General features: G+C 38.1%; 1 protein-coding gene and 1 pseudogene across 4 annotated transcripts in view; one reads left to right on the top strand and one right to left on the bottom strand.

Moving 5' to 3' along the window:
* The first annotated feature begins 4,901 nt into the window (after positions 1-4,901).
* LOC143648468 (transmembrane protein 45A-like) overlaps positions 4,902-24,604 on the top strand; it is a 116,508-nt gene continuing 96,805 nt past the window's right edge. The window contains exons 1-2 of one of the 4 annotated variants that reach the window (XM_077118585.1): positions 4,902-5,397; positions 6,682-6,807. In XM_077118585.1, the coding sequence (XP_076974700.1) occupies positions 6,754-6,807 (54 nt within the window). In that variant the 5' untranslated portion in view covers positions 4,902-5,397; positions 6,682-6,753. Of the gene's footprint in view, positions 5,398-6,681; positions 6,808-24,604 lie in introns of those variants that run through there. The other 3 variants (XM_077118588.1, XM_077118589.1, XM_077118587.1) reach the window with 3 other exon arrangements.
* LOC143648852 (protein TFG pseudogene) lies at positions 15,068-16,020 on the bottom strand (annotated as a pseudogene).

Raw genomic sequence — 24,604 nt, 5'->3', positions numbered from 1 at the left:
GGGATGAGGGCATTAAAAAAAAAAACAACTTACAGAGATCTATTATGTCCCTAACTTTGGCCCACATGGGCTACTCTAGAAGGACTGGGTGAGCAGTGTACTCAACCAAGTATTCATTACCTTTATGATCTAGGACCATATCAATCCTACCTTTATGATCTAGGACCATATCAATTCAACAAGAGAATACAGGTGGCTGAACCAGAATTAAATTTGGAGCCCTAGGCCCTCTTTTGGCTAGGTTGCCACCAGCAGAGCGTACCAGCCTAACTGGCCCAATGTTGCTATTACGGGAAAGAATGAAACATGATGTCCAAGGAGGGTCAGGGCAGAGACCTGAATTTTCAAAATAGTTTTATATAACCCTCCACCCCTGTCATCCAGATTATTATCCAGGAAGCGACTGAGAGAAGACGATTCTTTTCTGGGGACAGCTGCATTCAGTGATCTAACTGCTTTACTAACTTGTGTGGACTAGGAGGAGGTGAGGGAGATAAGAGCCTGAAATCTCCTTTTTTAAAAAAATTAACTTTTAAATTTCAGATAATTGTGGATTCACATGTAGTTGTAAGAAATAATATGGAAAGACCCCACTTATCCTTTACCCAGTTTCTCCCAGTGGTAACAACTTCCACAAGGATATTATAATGAAAATATACTGATATTATAATGTACTAAAGTCAAGGTATAGAACATTTCATAACAACGATCCCTCATGTTGTGCTTTTATAGTCATACCTACTTCCCTTCCACCTTTATTACCTCCTTAACTCCTGGGAACTACTAATCTGCTCTCTAATTTCTAGAATTTTGTCATTTCAAGAATGTTATAAAATGGAATCATAGAGTATGTATGCAAAATTTCTAGTCTTTCACACTAAATATAAAATCAGCAATAGGGTGTTTTTGTAGGTGCTTCTTATCAAATTGAGGAAGTTCTATTCTATTTCTATCTCAGAGTTTTTATGGTGCTGAATTTTGTCAACTACTTGTTCTACATTAATTGATATGATCATGTGATTTTTCTTCTTTGGGCAGTTGATATCATTGATTACATTGATTGATTTTTGAATATTGGACAGGTCTTACATCTGTAGAATAAACTCCATTTGTTCATGGTGCATGACTTTTATATGTTGCTGAATTCCATTTGTTAATATTTTATTAAGGACTTTTGTGCCTATATTCATGAGAGATATGGGTCTGTACTTTTCTATTATGTGTTTGCCTGGTTTTGTTACCAGGTTAACACTACATTTATAAAATGAATTGGGAAGTGTTCCCTCATCTTCTATTTTCTGAAAGAGATTGTGTAAAACTGGTGCTCATTTTTCCTTAAATATTTGTGGAATTCTCCAATAAAACCATCTGGGCCTGGTTATTTCTTTTTGGGGAATATTTAAATTATGAACTCAATCTCCTTAATAGCTATAAGGTTATTCCAATTATTTATTTCATATTTGGTGACTTGTGGTAATTTGTGATTTTTAAGGAATTGGTCCATTCCATCTAAGTCAAATTTTATGTATATAGATATGTAAGTAGCAGTCTCTTATTTTCCTTTTGCTGTCTGCATGCCTGTAGTGATACACCTGTCCTAATCCTGATTTTGGTAATCTGTGCCTTCCTTTTTACTGTGTCAGTCTTGCTAGTGCTTTGTCAATTATATTGATCTCTTCAAAGAACCAATTTATTGTCTCATTGGCTTACTGTATTGTTCTTTTGTTTTCAATTTCATTACTGCTGGTATTATTTTTATTGTTTTCTTCTTTCTGCTTGCTTGGGTTTATTCTGCTGTTCTTTTTCTAGGTTCTTGAGGTGAGAGCATACATTGTTGATTTGAGATTTTTCCCTCTTTTCAAATATATATGAATTAAGTATTATATATTTTTTTCTCAGCATGGCTTTAGCTTTGTTCCACAAAGTTTGGTATGTGTTGTTTTCATTTTCAATTCTGTTCAATGAATTTTTTTTTATTGCCCTTGAGACTCCTCTTTGACCCAAGGATATTTGAAAGTGTGTTGTTTAATTTTCAGGAGTTTGAGATTTTCTTATTATCTTTCTGTTATTAATTTCTAATTTGATTTAATTTGAGAACACACTGTATGGTTTCACTTCTTTTAAATTTGTTGGTGTTTGTTTTATGGCCCAGTTTATGGTCTATCTTGATATAAATTCATGGGCATTTAAAAAGAATATGTAATATGATTAATATAGCCACTGTTTTCTTTTATTTAATGTCTATATGATACATCTTTTTCATCTTTTTACTTTATTCTGCCCATATTGGTATATTTGAACTGAGTTTCTGGTAGACGCATGTAGTTGGATCATGATTTTTAATCCACTCTGCCAATAACTATCTTTTAATTGATATATTTGGACCACTTACCTTTTTATGTAATTATTGATATTTTATGCTTTTGGTCTACTGATTTATTTTTTATTTGTTCTGTTTGTTTTTTCATTTCTTTGTTTTTTTTTTCCTGTCTTCTTGTTGGTTATATAAATAGTTTCTAGAACTCTATTTTCATTTAACCATAGTATTTTGGAGTGTATGTCTTTGTATAGCTCTCTCAGTGTTACTTAAGGTATTATATTTTATATACATAACTTATCACTATCTCCTGCTGTTGTCATTCTACCTGTTTGAATAAAGTATGGAAACAACACCTTCTGTCTACATCCCTTTACCCTTCCCATTTATAATATGGTTGTCTTAAATATTTCTGCTACATTCATTATAATCAAATCAGACAGTGATTTTTTTTTTACTTCCACCATTAAGCATAATTTAAAAACTGAAGAGGAGAGGAAAAGGAAAGCCTGTGTATTTGCCTATATTTTTGTTTACCATAGTCTTTGTTCTTTCCTGCTGTCCCAAGTTTCCAATATGTCTTGTTTTCCTATTTATTCCTGAAAGATATTTTTGCTGGATAAAGAGAAAATTGCTGTCATTCAAATTGTTTTTTCCCTACAGTTGATGTATCATACTCTTTTGCTGTTTTCAAGATTTGTCCTTTGTCTTTAGCTTTCAGGAGTTTGGCTATGGTGTGTCTTGTGTGAATTTCTTTGGGTTTACCTGATTTGGAGTTCACTAAGCCTCTCGAAGTTGTAGGGTTATGTCCTTTGCAAAATTTGGGAAATTTTCATCCATTATTTCTTCAAGTAATTTTCAACCCCACCCTCTTTCTCTTCTCCTTCTAGGACTCTTATGAGGAGAATGTTAGATCTTTTATTATCCTTCCACATGTCCCTGAAGCTATGTTCATTTATTTAGTCAATTTTCTTTCTGTTGTTCAGATGGTTTCATCTTTCAGTTCACTGACTATTTTCCCTCTTTCCCCTCCATTCTGCTGTCATGCCCATCCATTGAATTTATTTCAGTTTTGTACTTTTCGGTTTTAAAATTTCCATTTGGTTCTTTTTTATATACCTACTTCTTTGATGAGGCATTCTATTTTTTATTTGTTTCAAGCATGTTCATAATTGCTCTTGAAGCATTTTTATGATGACTGCTTTAGTATTTTTCAGATAATCCTAACATCTCTGTCCTCTAGGTGTTGGCTTCTATTGGTTGTCATTTTTAATAAGTTTGAGATCTTTCTGATTCCTGGTATGATGAGTGATTTTGGATCAAACCCCAGACACTTGGGGTATTAAATTGTGATTCTCTGAATCTTATTTTGTTTAAGCCTTCTGTTTTACCTGGCAAAACCTGGAGTCTGGGCTCCTACTAAGGTCTTCTGGGACACCATCCCAGTAGCAGATATGCAAATATGAGTGGAGCCTGGTAAGGGTGAAAGTCTAGGCTCCCCAAAAACCCATTGTGGGGTGAGCATGGGTGGAGTCACAGTGTTTTCTGTGCCATTTGGCTGGAGAAGAGCTGCAGGTGGCCCCTAGGAATACAAGGACAGATTCTGTGAGCTTCGGTCAGATTTCTAGCTGACAGCCAGAAAGAAACTGGGTACCTCAGTTGCAAGGAAATTCTGAGAATGACCTGAAGGAGTCTGAAAGCAGATTCTTCCCCAGTCAAGCCTCCAGAAAAAGTGCAGCCCAGTTGTCATTTTGATTGCAGCCTTGTGAGACCCTTAGGTCTCACAAGAGAGTGAGTGGACTGCTGACCTCATGAATCATGGTGAATGGCCCAATGGGTATGGCTCTTATTATCTTAATATTTTAATGAGATCACGCTCTATCAACACCCCCAAATTATAATAATTGATTTGCTGAGCTCTTTCCACTCAGCCAACTCCTCCCCCTCCCCCCTCCCCCACAAACTAATTAACCGAACCAGTCAACCCTTCAACCATTTCCTGAGGGTTTAAGCACATCTTCCTGCCATCCTGTCTCAATTCTCACAGGGCAAAGCGACATTTCTCGTTTTCTTACAACTATCACCACGCAACAAAAAAATCAAACCGAGTCCGTCAAAGCACTCTCAGACCCAACCCTGGTTTCTCCACAGAAACGACCGCATTTCTGGTTAATAAGGACTTCAATGATGGGTTCATTAAGATTTTTGCCTCAAACAAAAGTATACTGTCCCCAAGGAGAGGCTCTTGACCCCGATTATTCACTCCCTGGAGAAAATGGGGAGAGTGAATCCTCGAGGTGTGGCCTGAACGCCCCTTGGAGGCGTGGACAGTTCAGATAAACAGCCCTTGCACTCGGAAATGCAGGGTGCTTAAACGAGCGCCAGAAGTTCATCCTAAGAACAGAGTGAAATCATCCTGTTTAAATAAACAAGCCTACCTGCCTAAAAGGATAGACAAAACAGGGTCGGGGGTCGGGGCAGGGTTGAGTCCTGGGTGCCAAGCGACGTCACCCGCTCCCCCCTCGGCCCGCGGCTCCCCGCCGGGCCCGGGACGGCGGGTGAGTGCCACATCAGCGCCCGCGCTGCACTTCCAGGTTCCAGCGAGGATGCAAGGAGCTGGCCCGGCGGACGGGGTCGGGACAGAGCTCGCTGGAGTGGCGGGCCGGCCGGCCAATCAGCAGCAAATGAGGAGCTACGGCAACCAATGAACTGGGGCTTCTCCTCGGGAACAGCTGAGGTTCGTGTCCAACGGAGACCAGATGAGGCACATCTGGCCAGCTGCGCTGAGGAACCGTGCGGCCGCTTCGTGGGTGCGACTTCAACTGGGCACGTCCCCCACGCACTCCCTTCTAGTCACTTACTTGTGCCTTTTCCCAAAGAAGCAACCAGAGACCCAAGCTTAAAACTTTTTTTACTTTCTAAGGCAAAATGGGGCCAGATCCAAACCAACACACAGTTTAATTTTCAAGGGATTCTGGGATCAAAAGAACAGTAACAGCAACAGCAAAAGCCCAGCCGCTCTCTGATTTAAAACTGGCAGAGTGGGAAAATTCAAGTGTTGAGTAAACAGACCGAGTTGGGTAAGTTTTGGGTACGTGCCGGGTATCGTATTTCCCCATTGTGACTTCTACTCTAATTCTAATTTCAGTCCTGTGTCTTTCTGCTGTTCTCACTAGCCCTAGCCCGTCTCTTGATCAAGGGAAGAAAAATATCACTTCCTGCCACAAATTGCACAGACCCTTGTCTTCCTTCTCTTCTGTTTTGCTAACATATATTTTATTATTTAGTCAGCTGCATATTATTTTTAAATTTCCTTGGAACAAAAATTTTACTGGCATCCTGTTTGCTGCAAGCCTTTCTTAACTTCAAAGTTGAATGTACTAATAAATTTATTTTTCTTTTTTCTCTCTTTGAGAACAGAGTATACATTTGTAAAGCCAATATGTTTATTGGCTTCCTCCCCCTGATTGTTGGGTGGAGAATTGAGAAAATTATCTGGCTTATTCGGAATTAACAAAATATTTCCTTCTGTTAATAGAATGTCTACTATTAAATTAGTAAAAATCTGAATTATATAGATAATTACTGGATTTTCACTTAAATTTAAGTGCAGTTGTAACCCCAAATTCTCCTATCTTCCTGTATTCTTCCCTAAATTCTCCTATCCATAGTAGGAGGTCCAAATTTCTTAAAGATTGTTAAAAAATACATTAAGCATGTGACAGATCACCTTAGGCACCAATAACCTTATAATTGTGTACTAACCCCAGGATCTATCAAAATATTATTTAAAAGTGATTGTGAAATATGTGTATATTTGCAGATAGTTTTAGTATGTATTTCAGGAATTTAGAAATGGAAATGATTGAAAATATTTGAGCTAGGTTAATGACCTGAGGCTCTTCCATTCAAAACATCCATAAAATCCTCTGTTTATGGAATGTTTTGGATTTGAGACTTCTGTCATATATAACTTACTGTCCTGTGAAGTTTGGCTGGAATTGAGCTTTAATTTGTAACTCAAAAAATAGTAGGTGGGAACTTGGTGCCATAATGATAAGTTGCCAAGTGTGTTTTGATTCAGAAAGGCAATGCATAGAGTGGATACAGCAGCTGAAGTGGTTTTCAGGGGTGTAGGGTTGGAAAGAGCAGTGTTGCAGAGAAGCAATATAAAGAAGTGAACTGCCTGGTTAAGTTCACAGCCCATTGTGTGACCTTGGGCAAGATACTCAGACCACCTATGTCTCAGTTTCCTCCTCTGTAAGGTGGCAATAATAATGGTACTGACCTGAATGGGGTTGTCTAGCATTTAGAATGTCTGCTGGTACATAGTAAATCTTTGCTGTTGTTCTCTCTCCTTCTAGCCCTCCTTCCCTGCTTCTCCTGCTGCACATCACTTTCTCCAGTCGCCATTCTGAAATCTGTGACAGCAGCTGATGTTTACTGAGTGCCCACCACTTGTTAGGCAGGTACTGGGTGAGGCTGTAAAGGTGAGAAAATCTTGAGAGGGTAGGGAGGTAGAGTTCATTAAGTTCTTTAGAAAGATCTAGAAGGTTCTGGTAGGATAGGGGATAGAAAGAGGCCATCTTATTGTAAGTTGACTTCATTGGAAGGATTGGCATTTCTGGAAAAGGATTTTGCCCAGCAGTCTTGGTTGTGGATAAAAGGTCATAACGCTGCAGGCAGCAGGCATTCTAGGAGGAAGGCAAAGCATGGGCAAAGGCACTGAGGCTGGAAAGTGGATATTAGGTTGTGATGCAGCTAATCGATGGAAAGTTAGTGGGAGGAAAAGTTGAAAAGGTGGGAGAGGTAAGAGAGGACAGCATGGAGAAGCCTGATAGGGAAAGAAAGGGTTGGGAGATAGACTGGTGGGGGATAGCGAGCTGGAGTGGTAGCTGTTATATAGTGGAGATGCTTCTGGAACAATCCATTTCTGGGGTCCAGGCTCTGCCTCTTACCCAGACTACCTTCTCCATCTGCTTCACTGCTTCTGTGGCTTTCCTTTCAGGGCCTGTAGGCTTGGTGGACAAGGCTTGACAGTGAGTCTGAGCTCCACATTTTTTATTCATTCTGTGGTGGCTGTCTTGGGAAGCTCTACTTGAGTGGTTTGGTATCCTGGGCCGTAACCCAAGTTACTGCTGAACATGGATACATTTGGGGGAAATGAGTTATCAAAGTTTGCTGGATGGGTGTGATTGTTGCACACACACACACACACACACACACACACACACAACAAACACATAGTGGGTGCACAGTAGCTCTTTCTCACCCTGCTGTTAGAATCATCTATTCATACGATAACACTTATAACTTTATGATTTACAGTTATTGAAGTAGATAAGACTTGTAATATGCACCTAAATGGATGGTCAATTTGGAATTCTCTCGCTTTCTCTTCTTTGAGGGCATTGTGCTATGACAGAGACAACCCAGGTTCTGGTTGTTGGCACAACTGCTGATCACCTGTGTGACCTTGGGCTAAAACTGAGCCCTCTAGGCCTTCATCTGTAAAATGATCTCTAAGGCCTTTTCCCCCTTGGATGATCTTCCATTCTCTTCCTTCAATCTGAAACAGTCTGTTGCTCTCAGATGGCTATTATTTGAAACATCTATGGCTAGCCTTTTCTGACCTCTTAACACATGCTAGACATTGTTCTGATTTGTTTTACATGTCTCAGCTCCTTTAAACCATCACAGCAACTGTGTGAGGCTGGATACCTCTTAGTATCTTGTTTTTATGGCCAGAGAATGAAGCACAGGCAGGTTAAGAAATGTGTGCAAGATCACACTGAACAAATGGTGAATGCTGATCTAGGCAGTCTGCCTCTAGAGCTCAAGTCTTCACCACTAGGCATGTGGCTTTAGGAGTGACTCTGCTTTTCTTGTTTGTGGTGATAGTGGACAAGATGTCCAGGGAAGGGTGAGCATGAGCATGGACACGTTTGGGGGAAATGAGTTATCAAAGTTTGCTGGAGGGTCCAGAATGTCAAAATGAGTCTTGTCTATGGCATGTGTTCCATACAGAGACAGGAGGCACTTTTCTCATTTATTAGGTGGATCTCATGCAGGCAAACAGTCTGCCTTTTCATCTTGTTTGACCAGAACCCACAATAGTATCACTTATAGCAGGTATATAATAACTGTCAATTCTCTAATTGTCCCCTTTGAAAGAGGAAGTTGTGACCACATTATTTTTACTTAAAAAGTAAATAAAGAAACTAGGAAGTGTTCCAAGGCTGGTGGAAAAATGGGGCACATTCTACTTCTATTTTTTGGGCATCCTGGTTTCTTATCTTATTTCTGGAGAAACTGTTTTGGAATAAGAACTTCCAGTGGTGAAGGTCTATAGAGGGCTATTTTGGTTGTCTGGCTATTAAGAGTACTCAATCTACATTTGAAATCTTCTTGGAAATGAATTCTTTAAAATTTTAATGTATTAGATAAACTTAAAAATTATTTAAAAAATTTTTAATTTGCTCTTTATTCTATCACCTTAATGTAGTCACTCTTTTCAGTATAGCACATAGACTTAGAGTCAGATTGGTAGGGTTTACATCCCAGACCTGCTTCTTACTGGCATGATCTTGAGCAAGTCATTTTCCTAAGGAGGGTTTATTATCTGTAAAATAGGCATTAAATAAGAAAGTCCATATAAGGCATTTAGCATAATATCTGGCTCATAGTGAAGTCTGTACATGCAAGCAATTCTTTTTTTTTTTTTGCATGGGCAGGCACCGGGAAACGAACCTAGGTCTCTGGCATGGCAGGCGAGAACTCTGCCTGCTGAGCCACCATGGCCCAAGCAATTCATTTTTATCAGCCACTGTAATGTTAATCTCTATTTAGATATTATTAGCATAGAGGTAGCCATGGTATAAAGACACTGATTTATTCTTGACTTATTTTTCTAATTAGGTCTAAAGTGCTGAGTGTTTTTCCCTATATAATTACTTAACATTTCTATTCTTCGTAGTGTTTGATGTTTCCAAGAAAGAAAAGATTATCCCTGTGGTGAAAGGGCATTGTTTACTGATAGTTATCCTTTTTTATTTTTTTGCTTTTAGAATTAATAAAGGACTATATGTATGTTGAAAAAATAGAAATGTAAGCATATAGAGTCAAAAGTGATTGTTTTCTTTTTTATTTGCCTTTTTTCCTTCCATTCTGCTCCTCTCTTTGGATGTAGTCTTTGCTAATAGTTTAGCCCATATTCTTCTAGACTTTTTCTGAGAGTCTACAAACAGAAATATATCTAAATATAAATGTAATTTTAAAATATAAATGGGACAATATTATATACATTCTTCTGCCTTTGCATTTTTACTCAACAATATATAATATGCTCATTTCAACCTATCAGTTGAGATGCAGTGATCTTCCTGAACATATTTTGTCATGGAGAACAGACAGATGGTGGAGGGTTCTTTTTTCTATAGAAGTCCAAGTTACTTGAGGCAACTGTGGCATTGGGCTAGGCCTGTCAAACCAGGCTTGTTTGCACTATTCCCCCTCTTTTAGGTCTCCTTTGACTTTCAGAGCTCTTGCCAAGGACTCTCTGACACTCATCTGCCTCAGTGAATCCTTGGAAGACAATGAGTCCTTTTCCTCCAACAACCTGCCACTGTTTCTGATTGGTCTGTGCCGCTTCCGTGTCATGACTTTAATGAAGTGGAAAAAGGTCTGGAGGCAAATGTTTTCTACTTTTCTTACTATCTTAAACAAAAGTTGCTACCCTCTTTGGCTTAGTTTATTTCTCTTTGGTAAAAAATAACCAACAAGAGCTAGGTAGCACTTTCTATACCAGAAGTGGTTATGCTTTTGTACCTATCTCCATTGTGCCTGGAATTCTGCAGGTTTAAAAAATATATATATTAAGTCATTAAATTCCCTTAGGAGATGAGAAAGAACATTTATGTTTATCAAGGTAATGTGATATGCTCAAGGAAATTGATGTTCAGAGAAGAGAATTGTATTACTTGTCTAATAAGTGGAGGATATGAAAATTTCTCTGATTTTAGTGCTGTTTTCACTACGTAAAATTGCTGCCTCCAAAAAAGCAGCACACTGTCCTTAAGAATTCCACAGACTAGTACTGTTGTATGTAACCCAGGCTGTGCAGCTGAATCACCTGTGGAAATAAAGTGTGCTGGCCCTTGTCTTGCCCCTGGAGATTTTCTTTCACAGTGTGGAGGGTGACAGGGAACCTTTGAAAAACTCCCCAGTGATCTGATGCTTGGGCCTGCTGGGAACCACTAGACTAGTGGGAGGAGTTTCCTAGCCAAAGGCCATGATCCTTACAGGTAGGCTGGTGCCTTCATTCCCAACGCTCAGAACTGGCCCCAAGCTGTCACAGTTGGTCATAATTAAAAACAAATAATTGGATGGGAGCCCTTTGTTCTCTGGGGATGTTTACAGTGGGTCCCTTTTCATCTTGTGGCCTCATTCTCATGAAAACCCACTTCTCTAAACTGAAAGGCAGATTCTTTTTTTCCTCAATTTATGTAGCGCTCCCATTAACTTCGTTTTTCTTGGAGCCAGAGTATCCTCAGTGCTACAGTTATTTCCTCCTAATTATAAGTATTTAGGAGGTATCTGAATTCCTCCTAAAGATATGAAGGTATGATTAATCAGTTTTCTGACTTGAGTCAGCAATTAGCGTGTCCAAATAGAGCCAGTTCTTAGTGCATAGAGACTGTGCCCATCTCTGGCCAAGAATCTAAAAAGGACAACGTTTTTGGTAAAATGCAATATAGTTTGTGTTGAATTTAATAGAAGAAAAAGAAACCCAAAATGAAGTATAAGGAATTTCTGAACTTCATATAAATGTTTCTTTAAAACAAGATATATTGGTCCCTAAAAGATTCCTTTAAAGTTAAAGTGATAAAATATAAAAATATTGGTGTTCTTAACTACTGTCATAAAATTCAAGACCTATCTCCTATGCAAATAATCCTGCTTTAGACGACTACAACCCTACTTTAAGTAAAAAATAGCAAAGTTATAAATATCAATTTGATTTGTCTAGTATGGGATCTTTTTTTAAAAAGCTATATATAAATCTTCTTTTCTCTTGATGTATACTTTCAGTTTGACGATCCAAGTCTTTTTTCAGCTCATGGAGTTTGTCTGCTATTATTTAATTCCTTTTCCCCTTCTCCCTACAAGCAAAACATAATAATTCAACTAGTGAATATTGAAAACTGTTAAAGGAAGATTAAAGAAAAGCCATAATGAGGAGATATGTGGTAACAAGAAACACATTTAGGACATTTTTTGGGCTCCTGTATATTTACTAAATAATGAAAATTTAATAATATCGAAAATGTTAATGAGGAAGAAAAAAGTCAAGGAAAATGGTCTCACCATAATCATGTCGTAACTGAACCATGAGGATAAGGCCAGAGGAGGAGTGGGTGAGAAAGGGATTAAAGGAAGTTGTATTGAGAAAGAATGAGGGAATTGGGGCTGGAGAGTTCTTAAAACATCTTACCTTTAAGGAGAGCACATCCCAGTTTTTTTGTTGCTCGTGCTACTTTTTCACCTTTGTTCTGCACTCAGTTTGGGTGCAATCTGACCACGAGGACTGACAGCGGGAGAGCAGGGTGGTCTTGTTTTTTTCTCACTGCTTCTGTGACTTCTTGGACAGTTTGATTCCACTTTCTTGAACAGGTGAGCAGATGGATAAATCAACACTTCATGCTCCTGGAGCAAGTTTGTAAACCCTAGAGCTACCAAGTCTCATTTTCCTCATTAGAAAATTGGGTCAGCCTCTCCTGCTTCTAAGTAATATTGTGGTAGAATTAATGAAGTAATGTAAATGATGGAGCTATGTGAACTGTAACGTCCTTCACCCTGATTAGGGATTGTGTGACCATGATCATTCTATCAAGCTTATTCATCACAGAAAAATGCTTGGACACAAATGGCTAAGTGTGTGGCTGCTTCCAGGCTGTCAGCGTCTTTTCAGGTTCTTCTCATGTTTATCCTCCAGGACATCTTACAGGCTAGATGCTATTGTAATCCCCATTTTACAGATGAGGTAACTGAGACCAGTGAGGTTAAGTAATGCATCCAAATTCACATTACTGGTGGTGGAATCAGTATTTAAACACAGCATTTGAACTCTTAACATTTATGCCTTATGTGTTATGAGTTTCAAGCCTGTTTAAGTCAAAGGCATGTTAAATACTTGAGACTAGTTCAAGTCAGCAGCACTAGATTCTGGTCCTGACCTTCCAGATTCCTCTCACTGTTCTTTGTGATTATGGGAGAGTGAAACACTTTCCAATTGATTACAGATCAATACAATAAAAATGCTGCTTGGAGGTTTTAGCAATTTTGAATTGTTGTAAAAGTTTTTAATAATTTATCCTCAACTTCTGTGTTACCTAGTTGCAGATGGTAACAATTTTCTAACCGGCACTGATCCACAGACTTCGGTGTGAGTTCTGTTGTCTTAAGGCTCTCCTTGCTTTTACTCTTGCTCCTATTAGTCAAGCACCACAAAGAAGCCAGAGTGATTCTTTAAAAATACGAATAAGTTCACATTATTCCCCTCTTTAAACCCTCCAGTGGTGTCCCATAGCATTTAAAATAAAATCTAGATGCGTATGTTGGCCTAAAAGACCCTAAGTAATCTGGCCTTGTCTATATATGCCAACCCTCTTCTCCATTCTTGCCCACTGGCTTTCATGAATTGCTAATGAAATGCAGTCAGACTTTGAATAAGAACAAGTTAAAATAGAAAACATGTAAAAACTTGGATGTGAGACACACTTTATTTTGGCCTTCGATCTTTTAAATGAAGCATGGACAAATGCTCTCGTCACTTTTCTCTAGCAACAAGGGCCTTTCCATGGTTCCAGAATGAACAAGGTGGCCCAAACTGAGTCCCAGCAAAGATTTGTGAGCAACTCTGCTTTGTATTGTGTAAGATGCCTGCATTCTGTTTATGCTTCATATGTGCTTTCTAGCTATCTGTTTCCCTTCCCAGAAAGTGTGTCTGTCGTGTGGCAAGGCGGAGAAGAGGTCATTCCAATCTCTCTTGAGATTGGGAAATCAAAGACTTCCGTGTATGTTGTTACTATCCATAAGGATTCATTGGTGGAGAGCATGACTACCATTGCTATACCAATTATTCAGTGAATTGAAGGAGACATGCATTCTGACAAAAAACGGTTCCTGGCTGGTTTGAATTTTGACCTTTGGTGTTTAACCCAGAGGGCTTTTTGTGTGGAGGCATCCAAGGCTCTCAACCCATCTAACTGTTGCTTTCCAATCTCCAAATGTTGCACTACTGCTGCAATGAATGAAAATGAAGTAGTTAGATCCAGAATTGTTTGTTTAGCCCCAGAGGGTCAAGGTTTCTGGGAATAATGCTTTTATAGGGCTGGAGAGGGGTCAGAGAGTGATGTCTGGTGTTGACGTCATATCAGGCTGATCTCCCAATATTCTCCTTGATTTTTTTAAAACATTTTTTATTGTAAAATATAAAATATATACAAAAAATATAAACTTCAAAGTGCATTTTAACAAGTAGTTATAGAACAAATTTCAAAGTGTAGTATTGGTTATGGTTAAGTTCAGGTATTTCTTTCTAGCTACTCTAAGATACTCAAGAGTAAAAATAAATATCAATATAATATAATGATTCAGTAGGCATACTCAGTTGTTATGGTATGAATTGTAATTCTCTGTTACAGTTCCTGCTGTTGTTTTTTTTTTTTTGGTTCAGTCATCTTTATTAGCCTATCAGTGTTACATTTTGGACATAATATTTAGTTGTCTTCTTAAAGGGATCTACTTTAGTATATCATCTTAATAGTAAAAAACCGGATAAGATGGCTAAATCTCAAACTAACATTTTAATATCCTCTTGACAAGGCAAGCTAGAAAGTCATTCACTTTACACACATTTAAGAGTAGTGTTCCAAAATGAAATAACTAGGAAGCTGCTACAATTTAAAGCAGGGGAGGAAAAAAAATTCATCCTGGTCTTTTTTCATGTTCCAGCAAATTTAACAGAAACAATGATACTGATATTAAAAAATGCTCTGCTTTTTAAATTTCTGAAATTCAGTACAAATTAAAATAAAATAGTAGTTTTGAAGTCTTTTGGGAGTCAAATAGCTAGCAGCTATATTCATTCATGTAGCTGAGCCTCCTTATCGATAACGATGTTGAGGCTGGGTATAGCCCTGACTGAAGGGAGGAGGGTAACATGCGTAAGGGTTAGGTGCAGTTGGAGGAGGGGTCATGGTACTTCAAGGAGGTAGAGTAAAACCTGGTCTTGGTTGATAGGCCCCATATTGGCTTGGAGCCATTCCAGGTTGTGAAATAGGGGCCACAGTGTAATTAATTGGCTGAGAAGTTTGGTTGGTATAAGTTGGTGGAGGACAATTGCTCGCCTGGTACTGCTGTGGTGGTTGAACAGGCAGTTGCTGAGGCTGACCAGAAAAGGCAGGAGCTTGTGCCTGGGAAGTTGGTTGCTGGCCATATCCCTGGAACTGGTGTGGTTGTTGGGGTCCAGTCTTCTGACTATAGCCTGAATACTGAATACCATACTGTTGTGGTGGCTGATAGGGAGCCTGTGGCTACTGAGCACCATAGCCTGCCTGCTGTTGATACTGTTGGTACATCTGACCTGCCTGTCTCTGAGTCCTGTATTTGGTGGCTGCTATGGCTAAGCTTTTGGTAAATAAGCTGCTGAGAAAGAGGAAGCAATATTGTCAGGCATTCCTAAATGGTCTATTCTGCGGGAACACTGGATGGCCCTGAAACCTGGTCATCTGTTAAGCCAAATGTAGACATGACATTTTTATTGATTTCATCTTGTTTTTTTTAAGGGATCAAAGGCTAACATACTTTCAGCCATAACTTGAGTAGACTGTTTTCCAGAAGAATCAGAAGGAGCAGGCTACCATCAACAGTATCATTTTCAGGATTATTGGTGTAAGGCCCTGGTTCTCCAGGTGGCTTCAAGCTATCCAATAAGCAATTAATTTTATTTCAAAGTTTCTTCAGTTCACAATGGAGATATTTCACCTGGCTTGATTCAAGGGGCCTTGATTGGCCATTAGCAAACAATGTCAATTCAGTATTCTACTATTTTTTTTTTTTACTAATTTTACTAATTACTAATGAATTGCAAAGGAATTGTCAGAACTATCAAAAATTGTAATATGATCTCCATCTTCATCTTTATGCTTTATTGTAACTTCATCATCACTCAGAAGTTTTTCCTCTAAAATCTCCTTGCATCATTAACATTAATTCATCGTAAGTAATATCTTCATTATGAATGGGAATTCACCAAATATCTTCCCCAAGTTGAGCTTTGATAATTAGCTTCCTGCCTAGATCCAACTGTCCATTTATGGTGGGCTCCAGGATGCTCTAGGTATACAACCTAGATAAAGATGGCTTGCTGAGGCCACGGCTGTTGCCTTTCCGGCCAATCTTCGCTGGCTGCACTGTCGCAAGGCCGTTGCTTCCTCTGTCATCAGGCTCCGAGGCATCAGGGGAACGCTGTGGTCACGACTGGCTCGGTTGTCCTCTGCCACGGCTGCACCTTGCTGGCTAGGTGGCGCCCGCCTGACCAATTGCACAGACCCAATAAGCCTAGCAGGAGCTTGGGCCCAGTGTGTGCAGGTGGGGCAAGAAATAAAATCTGCCCTCTCACTCCACCTTGGCGCCGGCATTTCCTCCTTCTCTTTTCTTCCTTCTCTCAATCTTTAGGGATATTTGGGCAATGACCATTCTAACTTCATTTTGAAAAGGGGTGTCAAAATTATGGTATAAGTGGGCTGGAACTGGTTGATATTCTTGGAAAGACTGGTAACTCTGGGTTTCTGGGCTTATCTGGCATAGGAAACATATGGAGGATTTAGGTTTCTGAAAAATAAGCTTAGTGAGTGAATCTTTTATAGAATCTCAGATGGAGCCCTGCATATTCTTTAGGTTTATGGGAATACTGTTGGTTGGGGCTTGGCATTCCATGGCAATTAGCAATATCTAGCTGAAGATTGTATAAGAGTAACCTCCAGAATAGCCTCATGACTCTATTTGAACTCTCTTAGCCACTGATACCTTATTTTGTTACGTTTCTTTTCCCCCTTTTGCTCAGGTAGGGCATCCAATTTTGGTCAGGGCACCAGGCTTATCCCTGAAAGTCAGGTCCCTTGTTGCCAGGGAGACTTACACCCCTGGATATCATGTCCCACATAGGGAGAACAGGAATAATTTTACTTGCAGAGTTGGACTTAGAGAGAGAAAGGCCAATCTGAGCAACAAAAGAGGTCCTCTGACTGTGGATTTTGGGACCTCTACATGATGCCCAATGAATGCAGGTGGCCAAAGGATTCACCGATGGAGAAGTAGAATGGTGAATGTTGTATACTTATGAACTAAGGCTGTGCTGCTACAAAAAGGAACAATGTTGTGAGGCATACAACCATGTGAATGAATGTGTAGGACCATTTGGTGAGACAAAATAAGCCAGAAATAAAAAAGACGACAATGGTATAGTCACCTTTAGAAAATGCTGATAAGAAAACAGGGGCCTAGATTATAAGCTTTTAGAACAGACACATTAAGTCCGGAGTGGTGATTACTATTTCTGGTAAATAGTTATTTACCAGAAGAGGCTGCTTTATATATATATAACCTGATATTTAGAGATAAGAATGAAGCTGAACAGGTTGGGGTTAAAGTAATTCAGAACATAGGGGTAAGGAAGACAATGCCTGTATTTTAGAACCACACATCCTCTTTGAGACCAATGGAAGAAAGGTTCATTTGATCTGAAACTGAAATTTTCTGTAGTGTATAATCTAATACAACCTATCTGTATAGGTCATTTGAACAACTGAAACACAGGAAGCACAGAATGAGAAAGAGGTCCTTTAATCCTATATAGATCATTGTAATACCTGGAAACATCCTAGAGTATATTAAGCAGATAATCAAAAAATATTGGCAAAGTCCCCTGATGGAAGGGAGAAAGAATATGGAAATATTAAACCTTACCATCAGGGAGTCCCCTGATACTGTATCAAACTTTAGGGATACCCAAATCAGTAGGCCATGCCCTTGATCATGAGGATTACTCTTGGGAAACTTATGTACGTAGCAGAGAAGCTTAGGCTATCTGTAGGCATGCCTAAGGGTTACTTCTGGAGGGCCTCTGTTGCTTAGATGTGACCTCAGTCTCTCTAAACCCAACTCTGCAAGTGAAATCATTGCCCTACCCATTATGTGGGACATGACATCCAGCGGTGAAAGCCTCCCTAGCGACGTGGAAGATGACTCCTAGCAATGAATCCAGACCTGACACTGTGGGATCAACAACAACAATTCCATCCTGACCAAAAGGGGGAAAAGAAGTGTAATTAATAAAGTATCAGTGGCAGAGAGAGTTCAAATAGAGCCGAGAGGCTACTCTAGGGGTTGCTTTTACGCTAGCTTCAGTTAGACCTTGCTACCTGTCATAACATGCCCCCCTAACCAGGACAATTCCAGCCAATACTGAAGAACATCTAGGGCAATATATAAGATTCCACAAGTGTTCCAGGCACAAGAATAACTTTCCAGAAACCTACAACTTCCAGATGGGTCCCCAGCCCAGATAAGTCCTGGAACCTAGCCCAGCCTCTCCAGAACATCAGATAATTCCATCTCCCTACCCCATATTAGTGACAGACCCTTCCAATATCATAAATTTAGAATTGCCATAGCCCAAACAACCCCAAAGAGAGGTATGGAAAGAGCAAAGGTGATGGTGGAATTATACATAGAAGATAGGACTTAACAAATGAATATGAATGCTGAATTGTTAAATTGATATCTCTTTTAGTCTCTGGTATTTTAGAGCAGCTAGAAGTAGAAACCTAAAATTGTGAAATTGTAACCCATGTCAAATTCTGAAATATGTTCTACGACTAATTGTGGTGCTGTGCTTTGAAAAGTATAGCTTTTTTTGTGTATATGTTATTGTTCACAAAAAAAGAAGGAAAAAAAAAGTCAACTGTGATGGTAAAAATGTATTTAAACCCTCTAGCCTCCTATATTCTGGAGCAGCTAGAAGAAAAAATATGAGAGGATTGTATGGTAGCCCATGACAAACTCTGGGATCTGTCCTGTAACCACTTGTTGAAGAGTGCTTTGTAAACTACTGCTTTTTTATTTCTTTGCTTTATATATGTTATATTATACAATAAAAAAAGTTAAAAAAAAAGAGGTCCTCTGTAAGTAACTCTTAAGTGTAATTATAAGTAGGCTTAGTTTCTCTGTTCTAGAAATAAGATTTAGGACTTGACCTATTAACTTGGGAGTCCCTAATGTTTGAGAGAGTATCAGGGATTTCCTAGGTGGGAGATTTTAATAGTTCTGTATTTTTTCTCTCCAGTGCCTCAAGGGACTTTGCCGATACTTTTTAATTATCTACCCAACATAGACAGCAATGTACCTGGGTAATACATTAAGTTATACAATTGTTCCCAGTTCTAGGCTCCATGTTTTAGGTTGTTTAACTGAACTGGGCAGACAAGTTAAATTAGACTGTGTGCTACAGAAAATTTATGTCTTGGACAAATAAACGTCTCTTCCTTTGGTCTCATTCAGTAGGTAAAGTTCTAAAATAGAGGCATCATCTTTTACCCTGTGTTCCAGTTTGCTAGCTGCCAGAATGCAATATACCAGAAATGGAATGGCTTTTAAAAAGGAGAATTTAATAAGTTGCTAGTTTACAGTTCTAAGGCCAAGAAAATGTTCCAATTAAAATAAGTATATAGAAATGTCCAATCAAAAGCATCCATCCAGGGAAAGATACCTTGGTTCAAGAAGGCCGATGAAGTTCAGGGTTTCTCTCTCAAGTGAGAAGGCACATGGCAAACACAGTCAGAGTTACTCTCTCTTCTGGGAAGGCACATGGTGAACACGGTTAGGGTTCCTCTCTCATCTGGAAGGGCACATGGCAAACACAGCATCATCTGCTTAGCTTCTCTTGGCTTCCTGTTTCATGAAGCTCCCTGGGAGACATTTTCCTTCTTCATCTCCAAAGGTCACTGGCTGGTGGACTCTGCTTCTTTTGGCTATGTTGTTCCACTCTGCTCTCTCTGAATCTCTCATTCTCCAAAATGTTTCCTCTTTTATAGGACTTCAGAAACTAATCAAGACCCACCCAAATGGGTGGAGACATGCCTCTACCTAATCCAGTTTAACAACCACTCTTGATTAAACCACATCTCCAGGGAGATGATCTCATTACAGTTTCAAACATACAATACTGAATAGGGATTAGAAGAAATGGCTGTCTTTACAAAATGGGATTAGGTTTAAAACATGGCTTTTCTAGGGTACATACATCATTTCAAACCAGCACACCCTGTATTTTGGTTTATCTTAGCTCCAATCAGATTGGCTTCACTCATCTCTAATTGAAGTGTGATCTCTTTTTTGGCTTCTTTAACAGTTGCCATATGTAGCAATGTTGATTTTCAGAGCTCCAGAACTCCAATTCTGAGTTTACATTTTAAGACTTTGAGTTTATATTTTCAAGGGGGTTGATATTAGTGAAATCATACAGCATCTATCTTTTTGTGTTTGACTTATTTTGATCAGCATAATGTCCTCAAACTTCATCCATGTTGTCATATGCTTCAAAACTTCAGTTCTTCTTACTGCTGTATAATATTCCATCGTATGTATATACCACATTTTGTTTATCCACCCATCTGTTGAAGGACACTTGGATTGTTTTCCATCTTTTGGCAATTGTGAATAATGCTGCTATGAATATTTGTGAGCAAATGTTTGTGACCCTGTTTTCAGCTCTTCTGGGTATATACCGAGTAGTGGTATTGCCAGATTGTAGGGCAACTCAAGATTTAGTTTTCTGAGGAATGGCCAAACTGTCTTCCACAGTGGCTGAACCATTCATTATACTTTCCCACCAGCAATGAATGTGTTCCAATTTATTCACATACTATCCAACATTTGTAGTTTCCTGCTTTTTAGTGGCAGTACCATGCTTGCATGTGTGAGATGATATATCATTATGGTTGCTATTTGCATTTCCCTTATAAGGTGTACATCTTTTTAGCCATTTGTATTTCCTCTTTGGAGAAATGTCTGTCTATTCATACCTTTTGCCCATTTTATAATTGGGTTGTTTGTTCTTTTGTTGTTGAGTTGTATTATTTCTTTATATATACTGATTGTCAAACCCTTAGTGGATATATTGTTTCCAAATATTTTCTCCCATTGAGTTGGATGCCTCCTCACCATTTTGACAGAGTCTTTTGAGATACAGAAACATTTGATTTTGAGGAATTCCCATTTATCTATTTTTTCTTTTGTTGCCTGTGCTTTGGATATAAAGTTTCTGAAGCTACCTCCTATTACTAAATCTTGAAGATGTTTCCTTATATTTTCTTCTATGAGTTTAATGGTGCTGGCTCTTATTTAGGGTCTTTGACCCATTTTGAGTTAATTTTTGTATAGGGTATGAGGTTGGGGTCCTTTTTCAATCCTTTGGCAATGGAGATCCAGTTCTCCCAGATTCATTTATTAAAAAGACTATTCTGTTCTAGTTCAGTGGATTTGGGGGCCTTGTCAAAGATCAGTTGACCATAGATTTTACTGTATCTGAGCTCTTAATTTGATCCCATTGATTAATATGTCTATCTTTGTGCCCAAACCATGCTATATTGACCACTGTGGCTTTATAATAAACTTTAAAATCAGGAAGTATAAGTCTCTCTCACTTCATTCTTCTTTTTTAGGATTTTTTTGACTATTCGAGTCCTCTTTCCCTTCCATTTAAATATGATAACTAGCTTTTCAAAGTCTTCAAAGTAGGTTTTTGGAATTTTGATTGTTATAGCTTTGACTCCGTAGATCAATTTGGGTAGAATTGACATCTTAATGCCATTTAATCTTCCTATCCATGAACACAGAATGTCTTTCCACCTATTTAGGTTTTCTTTTAGCAGTATTTTGCAATTTTCTGTGTACAGATCCTTTACATCCCTGATTAAGTTTATTCCTAGATACTTGATTCTTTTAGTTGCTATTGTGAATGTAATTTTTTTTCTTAATTGTCTCCTCAGTTAGGTCATTACTTGTGTAGAGAAACATTACTGATTTTTGTGCATTGATCTTGTATCCCACCACTCTGCTGAATTTGTTTGTTAGCTCAAGTAACTTTGCCATAGATTTCTCAGGATTTTCCAAGTATAGGATCACGTCATCTGCAAATAATGAAAGTTTTACTGCTTCCTTTCTGATTTCGATGCCTTTTATTTCTTTTTCTTGTCTTATCGCTCTAGCTAGAATTTCTAGCATAATATTGAATTATAGTGGTGACAGTGGGCATCCTTGTCTCATTTCCCATCTCAGGGGAAAGGCTGTGAGTCTCTCACTATTGAGTATGATACTGGATGTGGGTTTTTCATATATGCCCTTTATCATATTGTGGAAGTTTCCATCAATTCCTACCTTATGAAGTGTTTTTTTATCGTAAAGGGACACTGAATTTTGTCAAATGCTTTTTCAGCATCAATTGAGATGACCAAGTCATTTTTCTCTTTTGACTTGTTAATATATTTTATTATATTGATTGTTTTTCTTGTGTTGGACTACCCTTGCACACCTGGAAAACACCCCATTTAGTTTTGGTGTATAATTCTTTTAATGTGCCTTTGTATTCAGTTAGCAAGTATTTTGTTGAGATCTTTTGCATCTTTATTCATTATGGAGATTGGCCTGTAATTTTCCTTTCTTGTAGTATCTTTATTTGGTTTTAATATTAGAGTGATGTTAGCTTTATAAAATGAGTTAGGTAGTGTTCCTTTTAACTCAAATATTTTGGAAGAATTTGAGTAAGTATGATGTTAATTCTTTTTGGAATGTTTGGTAAAATTCCCCTGTCAAGCCATCTATCTGGCCCTGGGCTTTACTTTGTAAGGAGATTTTTGTTGACTGAGTCATCCTCTTTACTTGTGATTGATTTGTTGAGGTCTTCTGTTTCTTCTCAAGTCAATATAGGTTGTTTGTTTCTAGAAATTTGTCCATTTCATCTAAGTTGTCTAGTTTGTTGGCATACAGATCCTTTTATGATTTTTTTTATTTCTTTAGGTTCCATGGTAGTGATGCCGCTCTCATTGCTGATTTTATTTATTTGTATCCTCTCTCTTTTTTTCCTTTGCCAGCTTAGCCTTAGCTTAGAGTCCATCATTTTATTGATTTTCTTGAAGAACCGACTTTTGGTTTTATTGAATCTTCTTATTTTTGTTGTTGTTCTCCAGTTCATTTATTTCTGCTTTAATCTTTTTATTTCTCTTCTTCTATTTGGTTTTGGGTTAGTTTGCTGTTCTTTCTCTAGTTCCTCCAAGTAAGCAGTTAAGTACTTAAGTTTTGCTCTTTCTTCTTTTTTAATAAAGGCATTTAGGAAATAAATTTCCCTCTCAGCACTGCCTTTGCAATATCCCTTAACTTCTGATATGTTATATTCTCATTTTCATTTTTCTCGAGATATTTACCTATTTCTCTTGCAATTTCTTCTTTGACCCACTGATCATTAAAGGGTACATTTTTTAATCTCCATATATTTGTGAAAGTTCTGGTCCTGTTGTGGTTATTGATTTCCAGCTTCATGCCATTATAATCAGAGGAAGTGCTTTGGTTAATTTCAGTCTTTTAAAAATTTGTTAGAACCTGTTTTGTGCCCCAGAATATGATCTATCCTGGAGAATGTCCCATGAGCATTCAAGAAGAATATATATCCTGTTGTTTTGGAGTGTAATGATCTGTATTATTTCTGTTAGAAGTAATTCATTTATCACACTGTTTAGGTTCTTTATTTCCTTATTGATCCTGTCTGGTTTTTCTACCCCTAGAAGAGAGTAATATATTGAAGTCTCTCACTATTATTGTTGAAACTTCTGTTGCTCACTTCAATTTTGCTAATATTTGCCTCATGTTCTTCAGAACATGTTGATTGGGTACATAAACATTTATTATTGGTATTTCTTCTTGGTGAATTGTCCTTTTATTAATATATAGTGTCTTTCTTTGTCTCTTATGACATCTTCGCATTTAAAGTCTGTTTTGTCTGATATTGGTGTATCAGTTACATCTTGCATAGAATGTCTTTTTCCATTCTTTCACTTTCAATCTGTTTGAATCCTTTGGTTTAAGATGAGTCTCTTGTAAACTGCATATAGCTGGATCATATTTTTAAATCTATTCTGCCAATCTCTATCTTTTATTTAGTGAGTTTAGTCCATTAACATTCGAAGTTATTACTGTAAAGGCAGTTCTTGAATCTAACATCTTATCCTTTGGTTTTTATTTGTCAGATCTTTATATTTTTGGCACCTCTCTCTTTTTATCCTTTAAGTTTCCTTAATAATACTCTCCAATTCTGTGCCCTCCTCCAGACCTCTATCTCTCCTGTTTTTTTTTTTCACATGACAGAACTCCCTTTAGTATTTATTGCAGGGCAGGTCTCTTGTTAAAAAATTCTCTCGGCATTTGTTTGTCTCTGAAAATTTTAATCTCTCCCTCACTTTTGAAGGACAGCTTTGCTGGATAAAGAATTATTGGCTGGAATTTTTTCTCTTTCAGAATCTTGAATTTATCATACCACTGCCTTCTCACTTTCATGGTGCCTGTTGAATAGTCTTACGTGGCTTCCCTTGTATGTGGTGAATCACTTCTCTCTTGCTGTTTTCAGGAACTTTATGCTTCCCTTCAGTATTTGACAGTCTGATTAGTATGTGTCTTTTGAGTGGGTCTATTTGGATTTTTTCTATTTTGGAGTTCATGGGGCTTCTTTGATTTGCAGATTTATGTCTTTTATAAAGAGATGGGAAGTTTTATCTTATTATCTCCTCTAATAATCTTCCTAGCCCTTTACTCCTTTTTCTTCTTCTGGGACACCAGTGACTCTTGTATTTGTGTGCTTTGTGTTATTCATCATTTCCCTGAGATCCAATTCAAATTTTTCTACCTTTCGCCATTTGTTCTTTTGTACATTCTATCTCAGTTGTCCTGTCCTCTAACTTGCTTATTCTTTCTTCTGCCTCTTCAACTCTGCTGTTGTGTCTCTAGTATATATTTAATTTGATCTACAGTAGCTTTCATTTCTGTTAGATCTGATTTTTTTCTATTTATTCTTTCAAATTCTTCCCTTTTTTTTCTTGCATGGGCAGGCACTGGGAATCGAACCTGGGTTGCTGGATTCACAGGAAAGAATTCTGCCACTGAGCCACTGTCACACTG

The sequence above is a fragment of the Tamandua tetradactyla genome, chromosome 10, assembly GCF_023851605.1.
Source record: "Tamandua tetradactyla isolate mTamTet1 chromosome 10, mTamTet1.pri, whole genome shotgun sequence".
Classification (NCBI taxonomy): Eukaryota; Metazoa; Chordata; class Mammalia; order Pilosa; family Myrmecophagidae; genus Tamandua; species Tamandua tetradactyla.
Note: the sequence above shows the minus strand (reverse complement) of the source record. Positions and strands in the feature narration are given on the sequence as shown.